We start from the raw sequence: 21,228 nt of genomic DNA, 5'->3' as shown, positions 1-21,228 counted from the left end.
CGCGCGGCGGGCAGCGCCTGTGCCGCAGCAGTGGGGCCGGCACCCCCTGCAGGCCCGAGGCCGGCCCGGCCCAGCACGCGCGTCCTGCGGAGCCAAGCGCCTCTCGCCCGCTGCAGGCTGGGGCGGCGTGTGGAGGGAAGCCTGGAGCCGCACCAGGCTCTCGGTAGCAGATGGAGCGTCCACACACGTTCTACTGTTTGTTTTCCCTATTTTCTTTCATTTCTCTTTTTTAAAAACGGCTTTATTGAGATACAATTTACATATCCCAGAACTCACCCTTTTGAAGTGTACAGTTAAGTGGTTTTTCATACTTTCACAGATAATGAGCAGCCATCACCGCACAATTGCAGAACATTTTTATCATCTCGAAAAGAAACCCCGTTCCCTTTAGCTGTCACCCCACTCTCCCGCATCCCGGCTCCAGCCTTAAGCAACCACCAGTCTGCTTTCGGTTTCTATCGATTTCCTCGTTTTGGACGTTTCACGTGAATGGAGTCATATATGTGGTCTTTTGTGACTGGTCCTTTCCCTGAGCGCAGTGTTTTCAAGGATCATTCGTGTTGTAGTAGGTGTCAGTGCTTCATTCCTTTTTATGGCTGAATAATACTCCATTGTGCGGATGGACCACACTGTGTCAGTGCACTTGTCAGCTCTTGGACACCTGAGCGGTTATCGTGACTGATGCTGCTTTGAACATGTGTGTGCAAGCCTCTGTGTGGACGTGTTTTTATTCTTCTCGGGGGTGTACCGCGGCGTAGAATCGCTGGTCACGTGGTAGCTCTGTCTTTAATTGTCTGCGGAGCTGTTTCCCGCAAGGGCCTCCCCGTCTTCCATTCCCAGCAGCGATAGGAGGACAGTTTCTCCCTGCCTCGCTGAGACTGGCTTTGTCATTCTAGCCACCTCGGTGGGCGCAGTGACGTCTCACTGTGACTTCTTTTTCCGTTCCGCTGCTTACTAATGACATGACGCTGAGTGTCCTTCTATGTGTTTATTGGCCATTTGTACGTCTTCCTTGGAGAAAGATTTATTCAGGTGCTTTGCCCCGTTTTTACGTGTTTGTCTTGGTTTTGTTGTTGCAAGGTTGTAAGAGTTCTTCACATGTTCTGGATGCAAGTCTCCCCCCAGGTGAGTGACTTGCGGATATTTTCTTACACTCTGTGCGTTGTCTTTTCACGCCCTTGATGATGTGTGCTTTGAGGAAGTCTTTCATTTTGAGGAAGTCCAGTGTGTCTACTTTTTCTTTTGTTCCTTGTTTCTAGTGTCGCGTTGAAGAATCCAAGACCAAATCCAGTGTCGTGAAGCATTACGCCTGTATTTTCTTCCACGTGTTGTATAGTGCTGGCTCTTACGTTTAGGGTGTTTTATCCATTTTGAGGTCGTTTTCGTGTCTGGTGTGAGGTTAGGATCCAGGTTGGTGCTCTTGCATGCGGGTGTCCAGCACCTTTTCCTGGTGGGTGGCCTTGGCACCCGTGTCGAGCATTGGCCAACTGTAGAGGCAGGGGCACTTCCTGGACACTCGACCTGACCCTGTGCCGGCTCTGCTGTCTTGGCCGCCATCGCCTGGTCGTAAGTTTGAGGGTCAGAGTGTGAGTCCCAGGGGCCGTGGACACTCTCACTCCCTGGGCAGAATGGCGTTAGCAGACCCCGTGCAGCTGTCCTGTCTCTGTTGTGACCCGGGCTTGAGGCTGAGTCACAAAGGCCTGGGCCCGGGGGCTGCCACCCCCTTGGTGGGACCCTGGGGCCCCCGGGTCGGGGGTTGGGGCTCCGTCTCGCTCCTCGGGAGACTCCTTCAGTTACCTGCTGCCTTGTTACAAACACCCCACAGCTTAGTGGCTTAAAGCAGCTGGCATCCTGTTTCTCGTGAGTGTCTGTCTGGTGGCTCTGCCGGTCTCTCCCGGGCTCTCGCACTGCTTCCAGCAGGTGGACCTGCTGGGCTGCCCCCCCGCCTCCCGGGCTGGAGGCCCCATGCCTCCCTCCCTGCGGCCTGCATCCCAGGGAGGGTCCACGGCATCTTCGCCTGCAGGCTCGGGCCTCACGCCCCACTTGGCCTGGAGACAGGGCGAGCAGGGCCTTCGCCCGGGAATTCTGGGGGCGGTGGGCATGATGCGGCCCCCTGCCCTTCACGCTCACGGTGTCCCAGCGCAGGCAGAGGGAGCGTCTTCGTCCCGTCCCGGGGGTGGGGCTGTGGGTCTAGTAACTCTGAGGCAGGAGCAGAGGCCCCGGCCTTCCGGCGCCAGACGCTCACTTCGGCACCTGCAGGTTTCGCAGGCTTGTCACTTCCCCCAGTTCATCAGAGCTGCGAGCATTTGCCCCGTCTGGTCTGGTCTGGTTTGGTTTGGTTAAGCCCTGCTGGTTCTCCCTGTGATCCTTAAATCCTGTCACCCACTGCAGTGTTTTCTTTCCTTCATTCCCGTCAAGGGGAAGCCGGTGGTCAGACACCGCGCTCTGGGATGGGAGCGGTAGCTCCCCTTCCTGCCCGCGGGGTGTCAGGCATTTCCACAGCAGCGTCCTGCCCCCGACCCTGATGTCCAGGTGCCGTCTTCCCCGATTCTCCCCACATCTGCTGGGCAGGATGACCCCGAGGCTCGACAGGTCCAATGCCTCGGCCAAGGGTCACTGGTGACCTTGGGGTCAGGCTCTGTGCCCAGCTCCCTGCCCGGGCCCTTCCGGGGCGTCAGCAGGTGAGTCCTGAGGAGGCAGGGAGGTGGGCGTGAAGCCAGTGGTCAGCATGGCCAGACTGGGAGAGCCTGTGGCGTGGGGGGAAGGAGGGACCCTTGAATATCTGAGGTAAAGGAGAGGGGTGCAGCCCGGTGGATTCAGCCTGCCAGCCCGCTTTTGCTTTGCACGATTAAAGGGTTGAAGACAAATGAGGAAGAGCAGCTTTAGGGACACTGGAGGGGGCTGTGCAGGGCGGGGCTATGTGTCCACGGCGCCCAGAGCTCCTTCCTTCCTTCCCCCCTCCCTCCTTCCCCGCTCCCTCCTTCCTTCCCCCCTCCCTCCTTCCTTCCCCCCTCCCTCCTTCCTTCCCCCCTCCCTCCTTCCTTCCCCCCTCCTTCCTTACCCCCTCCTTCCTTAACCCCTCCCTCCTTCCTTCCCCCCTCCCTCCTTCTTCCCCATCAGCTGACCTGCTAGGACAGAGATGGTGTGACTAGCACCGCCTGACGCATGTGCTCTCCGGCCCTTTGCAGAACACATCTGCCCTCGTCCTCTCCCTGTACCCCCCTGACCCCAGACCCACGGGGAACATGAGTTCCTGCTGCACCCGGCCCACCTCCCGTCTGCCACGGGGCCCTCTGCCAGGGTGCACAGGGCAGATGGATTCCATACGCCTGGCTGTGTCTCCCAGAGTGTTAGAATCGGATGAAATAACGATCCCTTCCAACCCTGACAGTCTGTAATTCACTCGGAGTTCCAGGATGTCTCTTTATCCTTCGAGGTTTTTACAAGGTTCTCAGAAGCCTGGGAGGCGCCGGCTGCCAGCCCTCTGCCTTCCACCAGGCTCTCTCCCCCTCTCCCGCCCTCTCTCTGCCTGCAGCAGGGAGGGGGTGTCTCCATGCTCCCCTCCCTCCCTTTTGGGGTCACTTTCGGGGGCTCTGAGCTGGCGGCTGGCCGAGGGCTGGCCGGTGGTGGCCACGCAACTTAGCTCCCGCGCTGGGACCGTTCCGCTGAGTGAATGTCCACCCCTGGCCTCCCTCCCGGGGGATTCGACGATCTGAGTGAAGGGTGCCATTTCTGCTGTTCCCCTGGAAGAGGGAGCTGTGGGCAGAAGTCACAGCTGGGAGGTTGGGTTGTCCAGGAAGGAATCTCGGTGTCCGGGCAGGAGGGAGATGCCCACTCAGCTGGCCCAGCATCCCTTGCGAGAGGCGGGCGGGCCCGGGCCTGGCCTGGGCCAGCAGCCCGCTGCCCCTCAGCCCAGGACACTCCCGTGTCTCTGTCTCAGCACCGGGTGGGAGGGATGCCCCGGCCCCCCTCAGCCCTTGCCCTGGGAGGCCCAGGGAGTGAAGGCCAAAGAGGCTTGGCCTCTACCTTGACCTCCGAAGCCTCCGACCTGCGCTACCCCTCCTGGCAGACGCCCGGGGCTGAGCCGTGGGGACAGCAGCTGGGCGGAGCAGAGGCGCCTCCTGAGTTTACTCGGTGGTAGTCTGTTTGCTGACCGCCTGGGCCCTTCTCATCTGTTGGGGTGACTCTTGGTGGCAAAACCCGATGCCAGTGAGCTTTGCGGGGCGGGGGGATTCACTGATGCTCGTGCCTGGAAAGCTGAGGCAGAGCTGACCTGTGCCTAGAAGCACCCATGAACTCACTTGGTGCACATTCTGGAAACTTCGTATTGAGTAACACGGTGTACGTACGGGAAAGCACACATGTCAGGAATGAGTGTCTCTCACCGACCGCACTCGGTCACCAGCGTCCAGACCAGCACAGACCCGAGTCCCCTCCCAGCTCTGCCTTTGGCCCCGACCTCGTCCTGTGGTGTCAGCGGCCACCCCGTGTCTGTCCGCCAGGTCTGGCTGGCCTGTTCCGCTCTGTGTGAGAGGGTTGCCCACGTCGTCCTGTGTGCAGACCTTCGCTCTCACTGACACACGGTCCTCCGTGGGGGACACCCCCCCCCCGTGTGATTTGGGTGCGTTGGGTCACGGTTCTGAGTTCCTGGTCTGGGACGTGCACTCGCTCATCCCAGGGTCCTGCCAAGGGTTTCCTCCAAGTGGGTGCACCCTGCACCCTCGGAGAGCATGGGGTCTGCAGGCCCTGGACCCTCATCTGTTCGGTGTCGACTGGGCATCTCACTGAGGTTTTCACTGTTTCTTTGGTGAGTAATTTGAGCAACTTTTCACGTGTTACTGGCTCTTTGATAACTTCTTTTGTGAAGTGTCCGTTCACATTTTTTTGCCCATTTTAAAAACTGAATTGTCTGACTTTTTCTTATTTGTATGGGCTCTTTGTATGTTCTGGATGTGAGTCCTTTGTCAGATTTATGTGTTTCATGTATCTCCCACTCTGTTGGTTCCCTTTTTACTCTTTTGATAAATAGAAGTTCTTAATTTTTATAAGTCCAGTTTATTTTTTCTTTCACTTGTTTAGCCCGTTTTGAACCTTGTTTAAGAACCTTCACCTACTCCCGGGTCACAAAGACGTCCCTATATTCTCTCCTAAAACCTTTGCGTGTAGATTTGCTGTCACTCAGGAGTGATGTTTGTGTGGTGTGAGGTCAAGGTCAAGGTCATGTGGGCATCCAGTTGACCCTGCAGCACGTACTGGGGAGACCGTCCTTTCCCCATTGGCCCTTAGCACCTGCCTCGGTCACTGCAGGTTTGTAACGTGCGGTGATGCCTCTCCCACAAGGTCGCCACAGCTGCCCTGGGCCCTGGGTTTTGCGTGTGGATTTCAGGCCACTCAGCACCCACTTGATCAAACGCCTCCCCTGGTGTCCGGCCCCCTTCACGCTCTGCGGGGCTGGCCTTGCTCCCCTGTGGCTGGCGGGCTCCTACCAGCCGGGAGGGGGAGAGGTGGGATGTGTCCGCAGACAGCTGAGGGTCTCGTCAACTTGGAAGGGAGCGTAACCCTGACTCCTTAGGTGTGGGTGTGTCCAAAGGGGACAACCGCACTTCAGCCAGGGATCAGGGTCACCTTGGTAGCGGGGAGCCTCCACACGGTGTGATGAGAAGGTACTTAACCTCTGGGGTCTTCCTCCCCTAATCCTTGACCCCAGGTAACGGTGAGGAAAGTGTCGGCCACATCCCGACAGCAGGGCACCTTCAGGACGCCCGAGCGGCATCCTCCACACTCTGAAGGTCACCCAAAACAAAGCCCAGAAAACCACCAGCCCAGAGGAGCCGCGGAAATCGGACAGCTAAAAGTCCCGTGGGGTCCCGCAGGACGGATCTGGGAACAGAGAAGGGCATTTGGAGGGAACTAAGGAGTTGTGGAGGAAGTAGGGAGCTTAGTTAGGTTGACGTCAGTGTTAGCTTTCGAACTGTAACAGATGCACGGCGCTGATGTCACGTGTCAGTAACGGGACCGTGTGAGGCATGTGGGGACTCTGCTTTAGCGTCAGTTTTAGTAAGTTGGGTTTTTTTGTTCGTTTTTAAATCTTAAAAAATGGGTCCCACTCTTAAAGACCGTGAGACAGGAGGGTCGCCGAGAGGCTGGCGAGAACCCAGAGGCGTTGGGGTGTTTGCTGATGGTGTCTGAAAGCGCCGCACTTTGAAGAGACCTCCTCCCAGTAGCTGGTACCTGACGAGACTCAGAGAAGGGGGCTCGTGTGCTGAGTTCTGACGATGCTCCAAAGATGGGTTGGGTGGGCTTTCTGTTTTCTCCCCCGTTTAATGGAGGCCACAGCCCAGGGAGAGGGGCTGGGACCCCACAGGCCGGGCTCGGGTTCCCCTTTGCTCTCGCTCCATGAGGGGCTCTGACCTCCTGCCTGTGGTCCCGCAGGGGGACTACGACCAGAGCAGAGCCAAGGTGCTGCACCTGAGCCTGAACCCAGCCGGCGCGGCGAGGCAGCGGCTCCACGAGGACCGGCAGCGGCTGCGTGAGGAGTGCGCGCGGCTGCGGGAGCTGGTCCACGCCTTGGAGGCCGGCGGCGCCGTCCCCCCCGACCTGGAGGCCACCGCGGGGCTGCCCTCATCCAGGGAGGTGGCAGGTAGGCCCCCGTCCGTCCGTCCATCCGTCTGTCCAGCCCCGTGCAGGCAGCTAGGCTGTGGGCATCCCCGGGGCTGTGCGGGAGGCTTGGTGGCGCCGGCCTGCAGAGCGGCAGGAGGTGACACAGGCGATGAGGATCCGATGGCTGGAGCCCTGCCGACCCCTGAAACAAGTTAGTATCGTTTAGCAGTTTATACGCATGCCATTAATCGTGAGTAAACCCAGTACTCCGTGGAAGCGGGGGCCATCTTTCACCATCTGAGTACATTTCAGGGACCCAGCGAGCCGTCCGCAGGGGCCTGTGAGGAACCCAGGAAGCTGCCTTTTCTGTCACGCGGGTCTCGCCTGCTCTGCAGTTCTAACTCAGGGCCACAGCCTCTGACCTCGCAGCTCGTCTCTCCAGGGCAGTGCAGTGACCGCTGAGCCTGTCCCCGGCACGCCGTGGTCACCAGGTCCCGCCCTAGTGCAGAGAGAGGCCAGTCCATCAGTGCCAAGGAGGGAGGGGACCCTCTGGAGGCTCCATTTTCCCAGGGGTCACCCAGTCTGGCCCCATGGGGAGGCTGGGGCCCAGGGGGCACCTGCGGCCTCTCTGTGCTGTTGGAGGGTGCCCAGCGCTACTGCCCACGGGTGGCTGGGAGGAGGGCTCTGCTCGCTGCCCCTTCAGTGATGTCTGCAGGCGTCTGCGTCGAGAGGGCCAGGCTGCTGTTTTCTTGCCATTCGCCACGTGCATTTCTGAGTGGCTTTTCCGCTGGGAAGCCCTTCCCCACTTCCCCTTCCCATGTTTGTCATCTCTTCCTGCGTGCCCACTGCGGTTGGAGTTGGGAAGTGGGTGCAGCCGTCCTCTTGTGTGGAGCAAGGGTCTGTGCGTCGCCCGTTGCCAGGGTCGTAGATGTAGCCCTCCTCCGGCCCATCTGCTTCCACCGTCTACCTTGCGTGGAACCAGCCTTTCTCGAAGTGCCTGAGGTCAGCGGTCACCACCCCGTGAGACCGTGGAGGTGGGAGGCCGCCCTCAGCACCTGGTGCACAGAGGCTCTGCGAGGCCAAGCGCTCAGTCAGCCAGGCCTGAGTTTGAGCCCCAGCTGTGCGCTCCCTACACCACCCGCGTCGAAGCTGCAGGGTCTCGAGTGCCAGGCTGAGCCCGGCCGTCCTGCGGGAGCCACGCTCCATCCCTGCTCCCTGGTGCTGTTCCGTCCTTCTCCGTCTTGTCCCCCTTCCCATGGCATCCTGAGCGCGTCATGGTCCCAGGACCCTCGGCCCAGTGTCCTCTGTGAGATAGGGGGATCGTGCACCGTCGTGGCTTCAGCTGTGACCCCACGGTGCAGAATCAGTGCAGTTTGCCATCTTCCACCTGAACTCTGCGCCTCTTGGTTTTACAGGATTGCAGCTGCCCTTCAGTTGCTCTCCCGAGGTCGCGTGCTGGGCTTATGGACGGTGAGCACAGACGTGTCGTGTGAAGTGCACGCCCTTCTGCGGACACGCACGCGCATGCCCGTTCACACCTTGCGCCGGCCTCTCCCATCTTGTCTTCAGAGGAGGCGGTGGCCTCTGTGCAGGGCTGGCTCTGTGGATCAGAGCATCCAGACACGACCAGGACAAGAAACGTGCAGAGGCGTGCCCAGGACAGAGCTCTCTCCCTCCCGCAGGTCGGAGCAGAGACGGTTACTGCCGCAGTGCGAGGTCCCCAGAGCTCAGGACCCCCTCGTGCCCCCCTTGAGGTGCTGCTTTGCTCTCCTGGCCTTTCAGCTGGCGCTCCTACACAAACTCCTCACTTTGCACTTTTCATCGGCAGCAGCCAGACGGAGAGGGTCCTGGCATCCCGGCCTGGAAAGCACAGGCCTTCCGTCCCTGGGGCAGAAACAGAGCCCCCCATGCCGCTCGGACTGGCGGTGTCGGCTGCCCAGGTGCCCCCGTGGCCGTTCTGCGGCCAAACCCCGGCTCAGCCACAAAGACTGCCGTGGGGGTGGGGGGTGGGGGCGGGTGGCCGGCATCCCGCCCTCCCCGGTGAAAGCCAGGAGAGGCCTCTTACAGGGTCCTCAGCAAGTGGGCGGCCAAGCTGTGGTTTCCAGGCCCGCATTACTGGTTCTCCCCGTGTTCCTTCCAGCCACGGCTCCAGCACCTCTTCTCGAGCGGCCTGTGTGTCCTTGACAAATTCACAAGCTGAAAATGCAGACGCGGGCACCTCGAGGTGGCTCTTTACTCTCTGAAAGGACTCGTACCGTCTAACGCGACAGATCATTTACCCAGTGAGGTCTGTCACTCCTTCCGACCAGTGGCTCTGTGCTCAGCTCTGGGGACACAGCTGCTCAGAGCCTCACAAGGGCGCCGTGACACGTGCCCACAAACGCTTTGGGCTTCCAGGCAGAGACGGCCAGTCGGACCGTCCTCCTTGAGGCCCCACAGCAAGAGAGACAACGGCGAACCTTTGGGATCCGGACAGTCGGTGGGCGGGTGGTCTAATGGTGACCACCAAGCTCAGGAAGATGGAATCTAAGCAGCTGTGCGCTGACTTACGCCACAAACCTCCCCAAAGGCCCAGGGCAGCGAGGGGTGCTGGGGGAGGGGCGTGGCCGGCTAAGCTTGCTTGGGGGTGTGATCAAGGGGCAGGAAGGTTCCCAGACCTTCACCCAACTCTGCGTGGTGGGCCGTGGCCTCTCTCCCAGCAGAAGTGAGAAATGGAAGTCGGCACAGCGGTTTCTTCTCCTGGAGCAGCCGTTCCCAAGGGGTGGTTCCCAGGCGGGCAATAGGCGCCCCAGGAACATGTGGGCCATGCAGGTCCTCGGGTGCCGTCTCAGGCCTGCGGGGTGAGAACTCGCGGGGTTCCGGGGCAGCCCACGTCCTCCCCCATGTCTGTGAGCTGCGGCTCCGGAGACGGTGTGGACAGGGCCCATCCAGGACGAGAGCCGGCAGTGGAGCCGAGGGATGAGGCTGGTGGATGCCCAGACGCCCCCGCCCACCCCTTTTGCCCTGTGGAGCCTAACCAGCTCCGGAGGAGACCCGAAAGCACTGACCCCGGAGGCAGCCGGCCGGACCCTGGGCTGAGCTGATAGGCCAGGAGAACCCACTGCTGGTTGTGACCAGGGAGCCAGAGCAACAAGTAGAAAAACGCACCTGGAGGGCGCAGGCCGCCAGAGTGCAGGGAACCTCCAAAACACTGCATCCTCAGAGAGACGAGGACGGACTTCCAACAGCAAAGCACAAGCAAGAGACTGCAAATTTTTTCAAAATGAAAACCAACAAACTTCTGGAAGTTAGAAATACCCAAGAGTTAAATGAAAATCTAAACAGCAGATTTATGAGATAAAATTTAGAAGGTTTATCTGAAAAGTAGAAGAACAAGGCGACGAGCTGGAAAGCAGGAGAAAAAAGCTGAGGAAACGCGAGGAGCCGCCCGGTCCGCGAGGTCCGCCGAGTCGCAGGGCTGCAGGAGCGGCGGGGTCGCAGGTCGCACTGGCACCGTGTGGCGATGAGGCCGTTTCCGTGTGGGTGGATGAAAGGGCCCCCCCAGGGGAAAAGCGGGTCACTTGTCAAAGGCCAGGGATCAGAAGAGCTTCCTTCTCAGCAGCAGCCCTGGTGCTGGAAAGCCGTGGGCACTGCTTCAGATTCCCAGAGAAGCCCGGCGGCAGCCCCGGCCCGGCGCCCGCGCTCCAGCAAGCCTGGAAAAGCTCACCGTGCGCCCCATCTCAGGAGGCTGTCAGAGGACGCGCCCAGCAGAGCGAGCAGACCAGCAGTGGAGACGAAGCGCAGAGAGCCCGAGACGCCAGCCTGGGACACACGTGGGGGAGGAGCAAGCCCTGGCTGGAGCGGGTCAGAGGCTCTGGGCCTCTTTCAGGCCAAGGGGTCGTCAGGACGTAACTGGCCCGTGTCTCAGGGGGCATTGTGGCCCAGGCCTTGCCATGCCGCGTGCCCCATGCCCCTGGGCCCGCTGCCCTGGCTGCACGGAGCCGCCGCCCTGCCCGGGGCACCCATCTCACATCTCCTGTTTACATCTGCTGCCACCATGGGGTTAGGAAGCTCCCACGTGGGTCAGCAAAGAGGTTCGGCTGCATTAGCGATGGGTGCACAGCAAAGTCAGCGAACGGAAGACAGGACAGCGTCAGCTCCGAGGAGGACAGGACGCTGTGCAGGAACCAGCAAGGAATCCTCGTCTGCTACAGCCCAGCTCCAGCAGCACCTACCATCCTAACAGTCCTGGGTCCTGGGAGGATGATGACGGGAGGAGGGGCACGTGTGAGCCGGCAGGGGCTCAGCCACTTAACACCAAGGTAATCGGAGTCGTTGGCCGGAGGAGGAGAGGACCTACTGGGCGTGACTGGGCTCTAAACCACACACGTGGGAATAAAATTAAAGCGTAAAGCTTAAAACAAAGCCCAGGGCAGTCGTGTGACGGCCTGGCGAGTGCCAGCTCCACAGAGGCTTGGGCTGGTCCTGTGACGGAGATGGGGCAGCAGAGCTGAGAACGGCAGCCTGAGCCTCGTTTAGGAGCTGCGTGGACCCAGTGGGGCCAGGGCGGCAGAGTGGAGGGTGCCCTGTGCTGACACGTCCTGGGCTGGACCCAGCGGGCTGGCGGCCCACCAGAGTGTGGGCGGGAAAGGAGGAGTCATTCGGTCACCCCACTTCCCTCCTCATGGGACCAAGAGGAGGGTGGCCAGGTCAGCTCTCGGGATCCTCGGGGGAGCGTCCCCGCTGAAGCCACGTGGGCAAGGGAGCCCCACCACCGTGTTCGTAGCCTGCAGTCACCCACGGCCTTGCTCCAGGGGGTGTCCAGCTCTTGCAGACACCCTGTGGCCCTCCGTCCGCGCTCTCAGGCCAGCCGCACGCTCCTTCTGTCGGCCAGTGGAGCAGCTGAGGCTCAGGGCGCTGGCCACTCCTCACAGCCCAGGGTCAGCCCCGCCCCCGGGGAGCCATGAGAGCGGCCAGGTGCCTCGCTGGTGTCTCTTAAGCACCCAGGAGACAGATGCCGGTGGCGCTGCCATAGCCGAATGGGTGGCTGGCCTGTGGACTGAGCACGGTGATTAGGTGCTGGCCTCTGTGGAGGCGAGGCCACATGTGTCTATTTCTGCCTTGCCAGGCAGAGGCACAGTTTGGCAAACTCCCTCCCCGGGCCCCCCGCATCTGCCTCGGTACCCAGGGCTCCAGCAGCGGGGCCAGGCTGCCGGGCTCTGAGCCGTGACCTGCCTCCAACCGTAGAAAGAAATGTCAGCACGTGGAGGCCCCGGCCTCCAAAGCGCGTCCTGCGGAGTAGGGCACCAGCCAAGGCCCCGCCCCACATGCACTGCCCGCTTTCCCCTGTGGGCCTCACGGGCCAGCCTGCCCCACCTCTGGACGGGTCCTGTCTGCCGTGCACACAGCGTGGCCTTCGAGCTGGGCCTGCAGCAGGCCCCCGGGGCTCGTGTGGGTGGGCGTGCTCTCTGCAGTGGCGCAAGCACGGAGCTGGGTGGCCGGGACGGAGCGGACCAGCAACACAGGGTGCCCCCGTCTCCTAAGGACTTCCGGGCTCGCCGTCACCACACCAGGAGCTGCTCCGGGCGCTGGGGATGGAGGGTGCCCAGCCTCAGGTGACTGCGTTCCGACACGCAGGGGATGCTTGTCTCCGGGCGTTCCTGGACCTTTGACAAAGGAGTCGCTGAAGAACCCCTACCAAGGCCCCGCCCTTGGCTGGCAGGAGCCTGAAACCTCAGCCCCCAGCATTGGCTGTGCTCCTTGCATGACCCCACACCTTACCCAGCCTGGGCCGGAGAGATTGTTCATTGCGGTTTAATTAGGTAAAGAATTAACGTTAAAATAATCTAATCTTGGGCTTCCCTGGTGGCGCAGTGGTTGAGAGTCCGCCTGCCGATGTGGGGGACGCGGGTTCATGCCCCGGTCCGGGAGGATCCCACATGCCGTGGAGCGGCTGGGCCCGTGGGCTATGGCCGCTGGGCCTGCGCATCTGGAGCCTGTGCTCCGCAGCGGGAGAAGCCACAGCAGTGAGAGGCCTGCGTACCGCAAAAAAAAAAAAAAAAAAAAAAAAAATCTTGTCAGAGCAACACATGGGAGGCGTTCAAAATTGTCTCTGCCTGACTGTGCGGCGCAGCTGATCCCGAGAGGTCCCTGGAGGAGGGACGCCGAGGCTCCTCCCTGGAGCCCGTCCGTTCTGCCCAGTGGGGAGGGCGCCCCTGCAGCAGCTGCGCTGCCTGGGCTTCATCTTGGTTCTGCTGCTCTCTCCAGACGGGGGCTCACCCCCTTCCCGCTTCAGCCGGTGCGAGGGCCAGCTGGGCTCTCCAGATGTGGGGCGTGGCGGGCGGGCTTCTCTGAGTCGCTGCTGTCCCCCGGGCCTCCGTGAGTGCAGGTGTGATGGCAGCTGGGGAGATAGCGCGGACTCGCTGAGGCTCCGGAAGCCGTAGCACCTGCTTCCCAAGCCGGAAGCCATGCAGGGGCCAGCTGGACATCAGCAAGGGAAGAGCCACGGGAACGAGGCTGCCTCAGAGCAGGCCCTGGGTGTGGGGATTGTGTTTGCAGGGAGGCACGGGGCGGGAGGGGGCACCTGGCGGGAGCAGGCCATACTGGATTGACACTCGCTCGGGAAGGCGTCACGGGGAGCAAGGAGGTCCAGACAGCTGCGGGTCACTGGTGAGGGCGCTGAGGCTCCACGTGGCTCGGCGCCCGACACGAGGTGATGGACTCGGGGTTTGCTGTGGCCCCCGGTCTGGCTGCCCGAGGCTTAGAGGTGGCTGTAACGTAGATCCGAGAGCTGTGGTGCTGGCCTCTGGCCACTTCAAGCCTTTGGGGAGCAGCTGAGAGCCCCCAGCCCGCAGCGAGAGGAGTCCTGCCCTGTGCTTTCCCCAGCTCGTCGTCCTCCGCTGGAGGGACCGCCGCTGAACAGGCGGGAAGACCGGGAAAGTAGGAGGCAGAGGCGAGAATCGGGAATCGAGCCCCGGCCCGTTCCCGGGTGGGTTACCGGGAGCAGCAGGCGTGCCTGGGTCTCAGGCTTCCTCCCTTCCCTGCTCGCCCCAGCAGAACAGCGTTGCCATCCGCACCCGTCACCTCCCGGCCTTGCAGCAGGTGGTGGGGAGGCCTGCTGGGGTCCTTGAGGCACCGTTGTCTGGCCAGCCCGAGCCGCACGTGCCGGGTGGATCTTAAAAAGCACTGCAGAGGCTTCCCACCGAGCTGATGTCGGAACCTGAGCCCACAAGAGCATGGGTCAGATGCAGCCAGACACCGTTAGCAAACCTGAAAACCAAAGACAGGAAGTAACTGTGCGTGTTCCTGTGAGCACTAGCGCGTTTCTTCAGGGCGGGCACCGGGGGTGGGGCTCCGCGGCGGCACCAGCCCGGGGCCCTTCGTCGTCCTGAGGTGTGTGCAGTGGAGTCCACCCCGTTGTAACTGGCGTTTCCCTGACGGGTGAGATGTGGGGCATCTTTTGTCGCGTGTTAGCCACTCCTGTATCCCCCTGGGTGGGTGGAGTCTCTTCAGGTTTTTGCCCATTTTTTGTTGGATTGTTGTCTTTGGCTCGAGTTTGGGGAGCTTCATTTCCTGACAGTGTCTTTCTCAGAGCAAACGTTTTTTAAATTATTTATTTTTGGCTGCGTTGGGTCTTTGTTGCTACACACAGGCTACTCTTCGTTGTGGTGTGCGGGCTTCTCGTTGCTGTGGCTTCTCTTGTTGTGGAGCATGGGCTCTAGGCACAAGGGCTTCAGTAGTTGTGGCCCAATGGCTCAGTAGTTGTGGCTCACGGGCTCTAGAGCGCAGGCTCAGTAGTTGTGGCATACAGGCTTAGTTGCTCCGCGGCATGTGGGATCTTCCCAGACCGGGGATCAAACCTGTGTCCCCTGCCTTGGCAGGCAGATTCGTAGCCACTGCGCCACCAGGGAAATCCCTCGAATTTTTTTTTAATTTAAGATTTGTTTGGTGGCCAAGACTTGTGAACCACCAGATGTCCCATGTGGACCTGGTAGGGATGTGTATTCTGTCTTTTGATAAGTACGTTTAGACAGTTTACATTTAATATAATTTCTGCATACGTTTGGATTTAGGCCTACCATTTTACGATTAGTTCTGTTTGCCTTCTCTGTATTTTATTCCCATTTTCTCATTTCTACCTATTTTAAGATTATTTGAATATTTTTTAGTACTACATTTTGATTTATCTTAGTTTTTTAATTATGTTTCTAGATGCTTTTTTTTTTCTTCTTTTTTTGCAGTACGCGGGCCTCTCACTGTCGTGGCCTCTCCCACTGCAGAGCACAGGCTCCGGACATGCAGGCCCAGCGGCCATGGCTCACGGGCCCAGCTGCTCCGCGGCATGTGGGATCCTCCCGGACGGGGGCACGAGCCCTGCCTGCATCGGCAAGCGGACCCCCAACCACTGTGCCACCAGGGGAGCCCTAGAGGCCTTTGGAAGTGACTTCTCTAGGGGTTACAATACGCGTGCCTAACTTTCCACAGTGCACTTAATAATTAACATTTTTCCACTTGCGGATGGTAAGATCCTGGAGTGTCAGGGTCTTATCACAACACAGGTCTCCCACGCCCCCTCCCCCTTGTAGTAATGCTCGTTTGTATGTACCCACTGTAAAATGTTATAATTATTGATTTTAATTGTCATTCATATTTTAAAGAACACATGGGGAAAGAAACAGTTCATGATTTTTATCTAGTCATTCAGAATTGCTGTCGCTCTTTCTTCATTCCTGAAATAACAAGTTTTCCTCTGGTATCATTTCCTTTTGCTGGAAGAGCTTCCCTGGCATTTCTTTTAGGGCAAGTGTTCTGGAAACATACTCTCGTGGTTCCCCTTTGTGTGACAGCGTCTTCATCTTGCCCTTCCTCCTGGAGGGTATCTGCTGTGTATGGAGTTCTGGGTCAGCGGTTTTCTCTTTTCTCTGCCTCTGGCCTCCATGGTTTTTGATGAGAATCTGTAATCGTTCAGATCACTTCCTTTCTGTGTGAAAAAGAGAGCTTGACGGAAGCATGCATCAAGTCGGACAGTAGGTGTGGGTGATGGTGACACACGGGCCCCCAGCTGGGGGTCAGTGTGTGGTGTGACGGACGCGACGGACATCACGGGTCAGGGTTGGACAGGATTCTGCAGCCCAGTGTCGGGCAGTGCCACTTCCGGGGAGACCGAGGACGTCTCGTAGCCGCTCTCCCCACCCTGCCCCAGGCGCCTGAGGGTCCCAGCGTCTCTGTCACCTGGGGTCGGTGCCCGTTGGCTGGGTTCTTCCCAGCAGGTCTGCGTTCTCCTGGTTTTTCATATGCTGCTTGGTTTTGAATTGTGTCCTGGACATTTTGAACATTTTCAGGTCTTTGTGAAGTTCTGGAGAACGTACATCCTGTGGGTCTGGGTTTCAGCAGGCATCTGCCGGGTGGGCCAGTCAGCAGCTCCCGCCGCCTTCCAAGGGCTGTGCTTCTGTCAGTTCAGTTTCAGAGCCGTTGCTGTGCTCCTCTCAGCCGTTGGGTCCTGGGCAGTGGTCTGGCCCACGGTCCAGGCCTCACGGCCCTTCAGGGTCAGACCCCCACACGCCCAGCTCAGAGGTGCCTTTTGGGGTCCGCGTGGCACAGTGGAACGTGGAATTCCCTCCCTCAGCTCCAACGTTCCCCGGTTCCCTAGGGTCCCCTTCACAGGCCCCTGGCCAGACGTTCAGGCCTTCACGTCCCTGCCCCGCCAGGCCCTTCCCACGGCCGCAGCAGTGTCCACGGCCACCGCCAGTGGGGGACAGAGAGGAGGGCAGTGGGGACTCCCCCCTCTCCTGGGGCCACAGCCCTGCGCATAGAGAGAGGGTCCTCCCTCGGGGGTCTTGGCACCTGTCCGGCCACAGCTGCGCCTCCGCAAGATGACCTGGTGCCGGGACAGGACAGGATGAGCACAGCCAGGAGAGCAGCCTCCTCCCACTTCCCTCTCGGGCCAGAAAGCAGGGCTTCTCCCCACTCTCTCTGCATCCAGACCAAGTGGAACCAGGGTCCAAACAACGACCGCCACCACCTCAGGACACTCAAAACTATAAAACTCACCCAATATGCAGTAGATATTCTGAATGGTCCTGTAACTATTGAGCAAATCGAATCCACAATCACAAAGCTTTCAAAAAACCAGCCTTCACTGGTGAACTCTACCTAACAGTTAAAGAAGAATTAACACCAGTTTATACAGTCTCTTCCAGAAAATTGAATAGAGAGCACTTTTCAGCTCCTTTTATGAAGCCAATATTACTCTAATTTCAAAATCAATGACAAGACAAAGAACAAAACCTACAGGGATTTATTTGTTTGTTCCAGGAATGCAGGGCTGATTCAGCCTTCAAATGTCAGTTGATATAATCCACCAGATCAGCAGGATCAGATCACTTGGTGGAGTGAAAGCATTTGACAAAATTCAATACTGATAAAAACCCAGCAAACTGGGAAAAGAGGGGAAGTTCCTCAACCAGATGCAGCTCGTCCACAAACCCTCCATCTGACATCACACTTACGGTCAGAGTCAGAGCTTTTCTCCTAAGGTCGGAAATAAGGCAGAGATGTCCACTCTCACCACCCTGATTAGATGTACTACAAGTCCCAGACAGAGCAGTAAGGAAAGGAAGGGCCTGCAAAACTTTTCCTCTTTGCAGATGCCATGTTTGTCTACGTAGAAAATCCCAAGAAGTTAACAAAACAAAACAAAACTAACGAAGTGAGTTCAGCATTGATTTTTGTGTATTGATCTTATGTCCTGCAACCTTGCTGAATTCACTTTATATATGATATGTGTGTGTATAATATGTATATGATATATACTAGCAGTGAACATGTGGAAACTGAAATCTAAGACATCGTACCATTCCTGTTCACTCTCCCCAAAACGAAATTCCTAGGTATAATTCTAACAAAACACGTAAAAGAGCTATAGACTGAAAACGACAGAGCATTGACTAAGAAGTCAAAGGATTTCTAAATAAATGGAGAGACACACCACGTTCACGGGTGAGGGATGCACCATCATGAAGCCGTCCTTTCTGCCCAAGCTGGTCAGCACTGCAGTTAATACAGGAAAGTCGGCTCTGTGTCGACCGTGCTCGGGATTCTGCTGCTTCTTCAGTCTGCCTGTACTTCTGTGTCTCTGGGCCAGCGATTGGCTGTCCCCTGCTTCCCTCCAGGTGGATCAGTGCCTTTGTGAAAGGCCGGGTGGATTTCCTTTCTTCATCCTTCCCAGACCTGGAGCCTGTGACTCTGTAGCAGGATCACTCATAGTCACCAAAAGCTGTAAAGCACGCAGATGTGCTTTAACCGGTGAACAGATCACCCGCCTGGTGCAGCCGCCCACCCCGCTGCTCAGCATTGAAATAGCCAATGACCAACGTGCTGGTCTCCGTAAACGGTCTGCGAGAAGCCCCGAGGTCCCAGGGTGCGGGGCTCTGCGGGCAGACTGCTGGACGGGGAAGGGAGAAAGTCAGAGACAGACCACTGGGCCGGGGTGCTGGGCTGGGGGGTGCCAGTGGCAGAGAAATGCTCGGGGGGCTGGGCTGTCACACACGTCGGCGCCTGGGTTAAACCTTGCAGAATGTCCACCCCAAGTGTCAGGGTTAATGCATGTTTAAAATCTTTTAATATAAAGGGCACCTCACTTAATTACTAATAAGGAAAAATATTTTATTTCCTCTTTCCTGAAAGGTCTCGTCATGATCAGAGCTCCTTTACCTCCTTTTTTATGCAGTTTGCAGAGAAGCTTAACTTCTCTTTCTTCTTGGTGATGATTTTGTGTAGAAACTTTTAACTTATTTTGGAATCTCATCTATTCCATTTAAGCTTAGAAAGTTCTTTAGTGATTTGATAAATAGTACTATTTTCTTCTGTGATTTTTATTTTTGGCTATGTTTTACATTTAAAAATCTAATCTACTTGGAACTTATTTTGGTACGTGGTGTATGGTCAAGATTTAAATTGATTTTGTCCCCAGGTCAGTAAACAGTTGCTGTAGTGCCATTTATCAGATAATCGTTCCTTGCCCTGTAGGTTTGTAATGTGTCCCTCTCTGTTTCCATGGTTTCTGTTTTTTTATTCCATTTTTCTGTTCCATATTTTTAGTAATTATAAGTGAAATTATGTTTGAGTATCTGGTGTAGAACATGGCATTTCCCCTATTTTCCCCTCATTTAGATTTTCTTACCTGTTTGTTATTCTAAATGAATTTCAGAAGTGCTTTGTCGAGTTCAAGAAAAAGCTGTGAGGATTTGGTTTTTCTTGACATTGCATTAAAGGTATAAATTACTTTGGTAGGCGAATTTTCAGCTTCGTCGCATTCTGTGTCTCTGGGTAGGTGAGGGGAGCGTCAGGCCTGTGGAACAAAGAGGGGCCCGAGGCAGGGCCCCCTTCTTGGCCAGGGGTCGGGGTGCTCCGAGCCCCTCTGCTGGCACCAGTCCCACTCCGGCCACCGTCCGCTGCTGAGCTGGGTCTGGAAACATGGGATCCAGGCCTCCCTCCTCCACCAGGTGGGCCTGTGAGTCTCCCTGGTGCTCTGGGTGCTGTTCTCCCCGCCCCAGGTCCCAAGCCCCTCCACCTTCCTCCCGCTCTCAGGGTTCTCCCGTGGTCGCCTCTGCGTTGCTTCCCGTACACAGCCGTGTGCGGCAGGGGGAGTGGGGAAAGAGCCTTCGCCATCTGCCTGGTGTAGACAGAACCCCTCATGTCTCCTTTGAACAAGGTCCCCGTGACCCTGCCCTTCAGCCCGGACTCGGGGCCCTGGGTCCAGATCTCCCCCGACCCCTGCATCCAAGATCGCTCTGCCCCAACCCTGCTTCCCACCTGCCAGACGGCTCACGACCCCGTGTCCCCGTGGGGAGGTTGGCCACCTGTCAGCAGCAGGGGGGGCCTCGGTGCCAGGGTGAGGAAAGAGCAGTGCGGGGGCCTCGGGTGCACACCCCTCTGACGCTGGGCGCTGCTCTGCGGGACTGTGGTCCAGCTGTATACCCGCCTCACCCAGCGCCGGCCCTAAGGTATTGATGGGCGGACAGACAGACAGATAGATGGACACAATGTGAGGGAGGCTCCCAGCCCCTGGGGTAGTTGGAACCCTTAGCTTCATGAATTTCTTTTTGTTCATTTAAGTGAATTTTTAGTCCCAGAGGAAAGGACCTCTTGAGCCGGTGAGGGAGGAGCTGCCGTCCTGGCAGCTGTCCTGGCTTCGCAGGTCCCGAGTCTCGGCTGGTGAGAGGCAGAACCGGCCACGCTCGCTCCCAGAACACCCGCTGCAGGCCCCGCTGTGTGACCGGGGCCAGCGTCTGCCCCCACTCAGCCCCCTCGGCTCTGAGCTGAGGCTGGTCACCCTTCCAGGCCATCGTGACTGCATCCCCGGAGCACAGAGCCCACGGGGAGCAGTGACGATGGTGACAGCTGCCATCCTCCAGCCCCATCGGCCCGGCCGCGCAGGAGCCTGTCAGGCAGAATCTCCTCTGTCTGGAGAGACAGGAATGGCCCGAGAGTCCTTGGTCTGGCAGCTGCCCCGACTCAGTCACAGAAGGTGACTGGCGGCTCAGGCTAAAGCGTCCACTTCGGAGACGGGACCTGAGCCCCAGAGAAGACCGTGGAAGCCGAGGATGGACGTCGCCAGGTGGCCCGGGCGGCGGAGGTCTTGGACCGCCTGGGCAGGGCACGTCCCTCCTCAGTGCCACGGGCCCGCGAGCCAGAGGGGAGAGAGGGTCTGCACAGACTCCCCTGAGCGTGGCCAGGGGCGGGGCGCTGTCCTCACTGGCTGGGTCAGAGCGGGGGCGTGTCGGCCTGAGGGAGTGCCACCGCGGCTTCGAGTGCCTGGAGCTGCTGCGCGGTTGGCACCGTCCGCGCCGTGTCTCCTGCAGAGCCCGAGACGCCCCAGGGCAGGTGGGGGGCCGTGTTCGGGACCAGCCTCGAGGCCACGCCGATGTCCTCAGAGCCCCTGTAGCCCCAGAGAGGAAATGAGAGGGGAAGGTGAGCCCGGGTCAGCCCGCTGGTGTGGGTGTGAGGCCGGGGCGCCAGGGCGAGCCCCCTCCTCGGCTGCTTCCAGACAGTGCGCTTTGTTGCAAACCGGTTGGCATTTTAATCACTGTGTCCCTGGCCATTCCCTCTTCACACTGTTTGTTTATTCTCTGGTGTCAGGTAATAAAGGGCAGCACCATCAATTAGGCGTTTAATTGGAGTTGTAAAGAAGCCGTGTAATTTAATCTCCGGGTTTGCAGGCAGTCAGCAGAGGAAGGGGCGGGGGCGGGGGCGGGGGCGGGCCCGGGCCCCACCCAGCCCTCCTCTCCACCGCTTCGGGGACAGAGACAGCGGCCGGGGCAAGGCCGCCCGCTCAGGAGACCGGCGGGTGGGAGCGTCCCCGGCAGAAGCGGCCCCACTGGGCCTCCGTCTAGAGAAGAGCTGTGTCTGCAGCGCCAGTGGGGTCCCCGTGCGTCCCTGTCGGGCTCCCAGCTCTCAGCGTGACACCCCCCGCTTGGTGTCCCTTGGGCATCGCAGAATTAGCGCGTTGGGAACTGAACTCCCCAGACTACAGTGAGATCCCGCACACACACCAGTCAGAACGGCCCAGATCCAGACGGTGACAACAGCAAAGGCTGGCGAGGGTGTGGAGTGCCAGGGACCCTCATCCGTGGCTGGTGGGGATGCAGA

At 58.7% G+C, this 21,228-nt stretch overlaps 1 protein-coding gene across 11 annotated transcripts in view; it reads left to right on the top strand.

Annotated features, from left to right (window-relative positions):
- Positions 1-21,228, top strand: part of MAD1L1 (mitotic arrest deficient 1 like 1) — a 380,571-nt gene that overhangs the window by 254,906 nt on the left and 104,437 nt on the right. For 9 of the 11 annotated variants that reach the window (XM_089895520.1, XM_089895515.1, XM_089895514.1 and 6 more), the window contains one exon: positions 6,433-6,640. The exons of 1 other annotated variant lie outside the window; for it this stretch is intronic. In XM_089895520.1, the coding sequence (XP_089751646.1) occupies positions 6,433-6,640 (208 nt within the window). Of the gene's footprint in view, positions 1-6,432; positions 6,641-14,819; positions 20,829-21,228 lie in introns of those variants that run through there. One more of the 11 variants, XM_089895516.1, reaches the window with a different exon arrangement.

This window comes from Delphinapterus leucas, chromosome 15 (genome assembly GCF_059928025.1).
Source record: "Delphinapterus leucas isolate spDelLeu-1000000601 "Yukka" chromosome 15, BTC_Dleu_Yukka2, whole genome shotgun sequence".
Lineage (NCBI taxonomy): Eukaryota > Metazoa > Chordata > Mammalia > Artiodactyla > Monodontidae > Delphinapterus > Delphinapterus leucas.
Note: the sequence above shows the minus strand (reverse complement) of the source record. Positions and strands in the feature narration are given on the sequence as shown.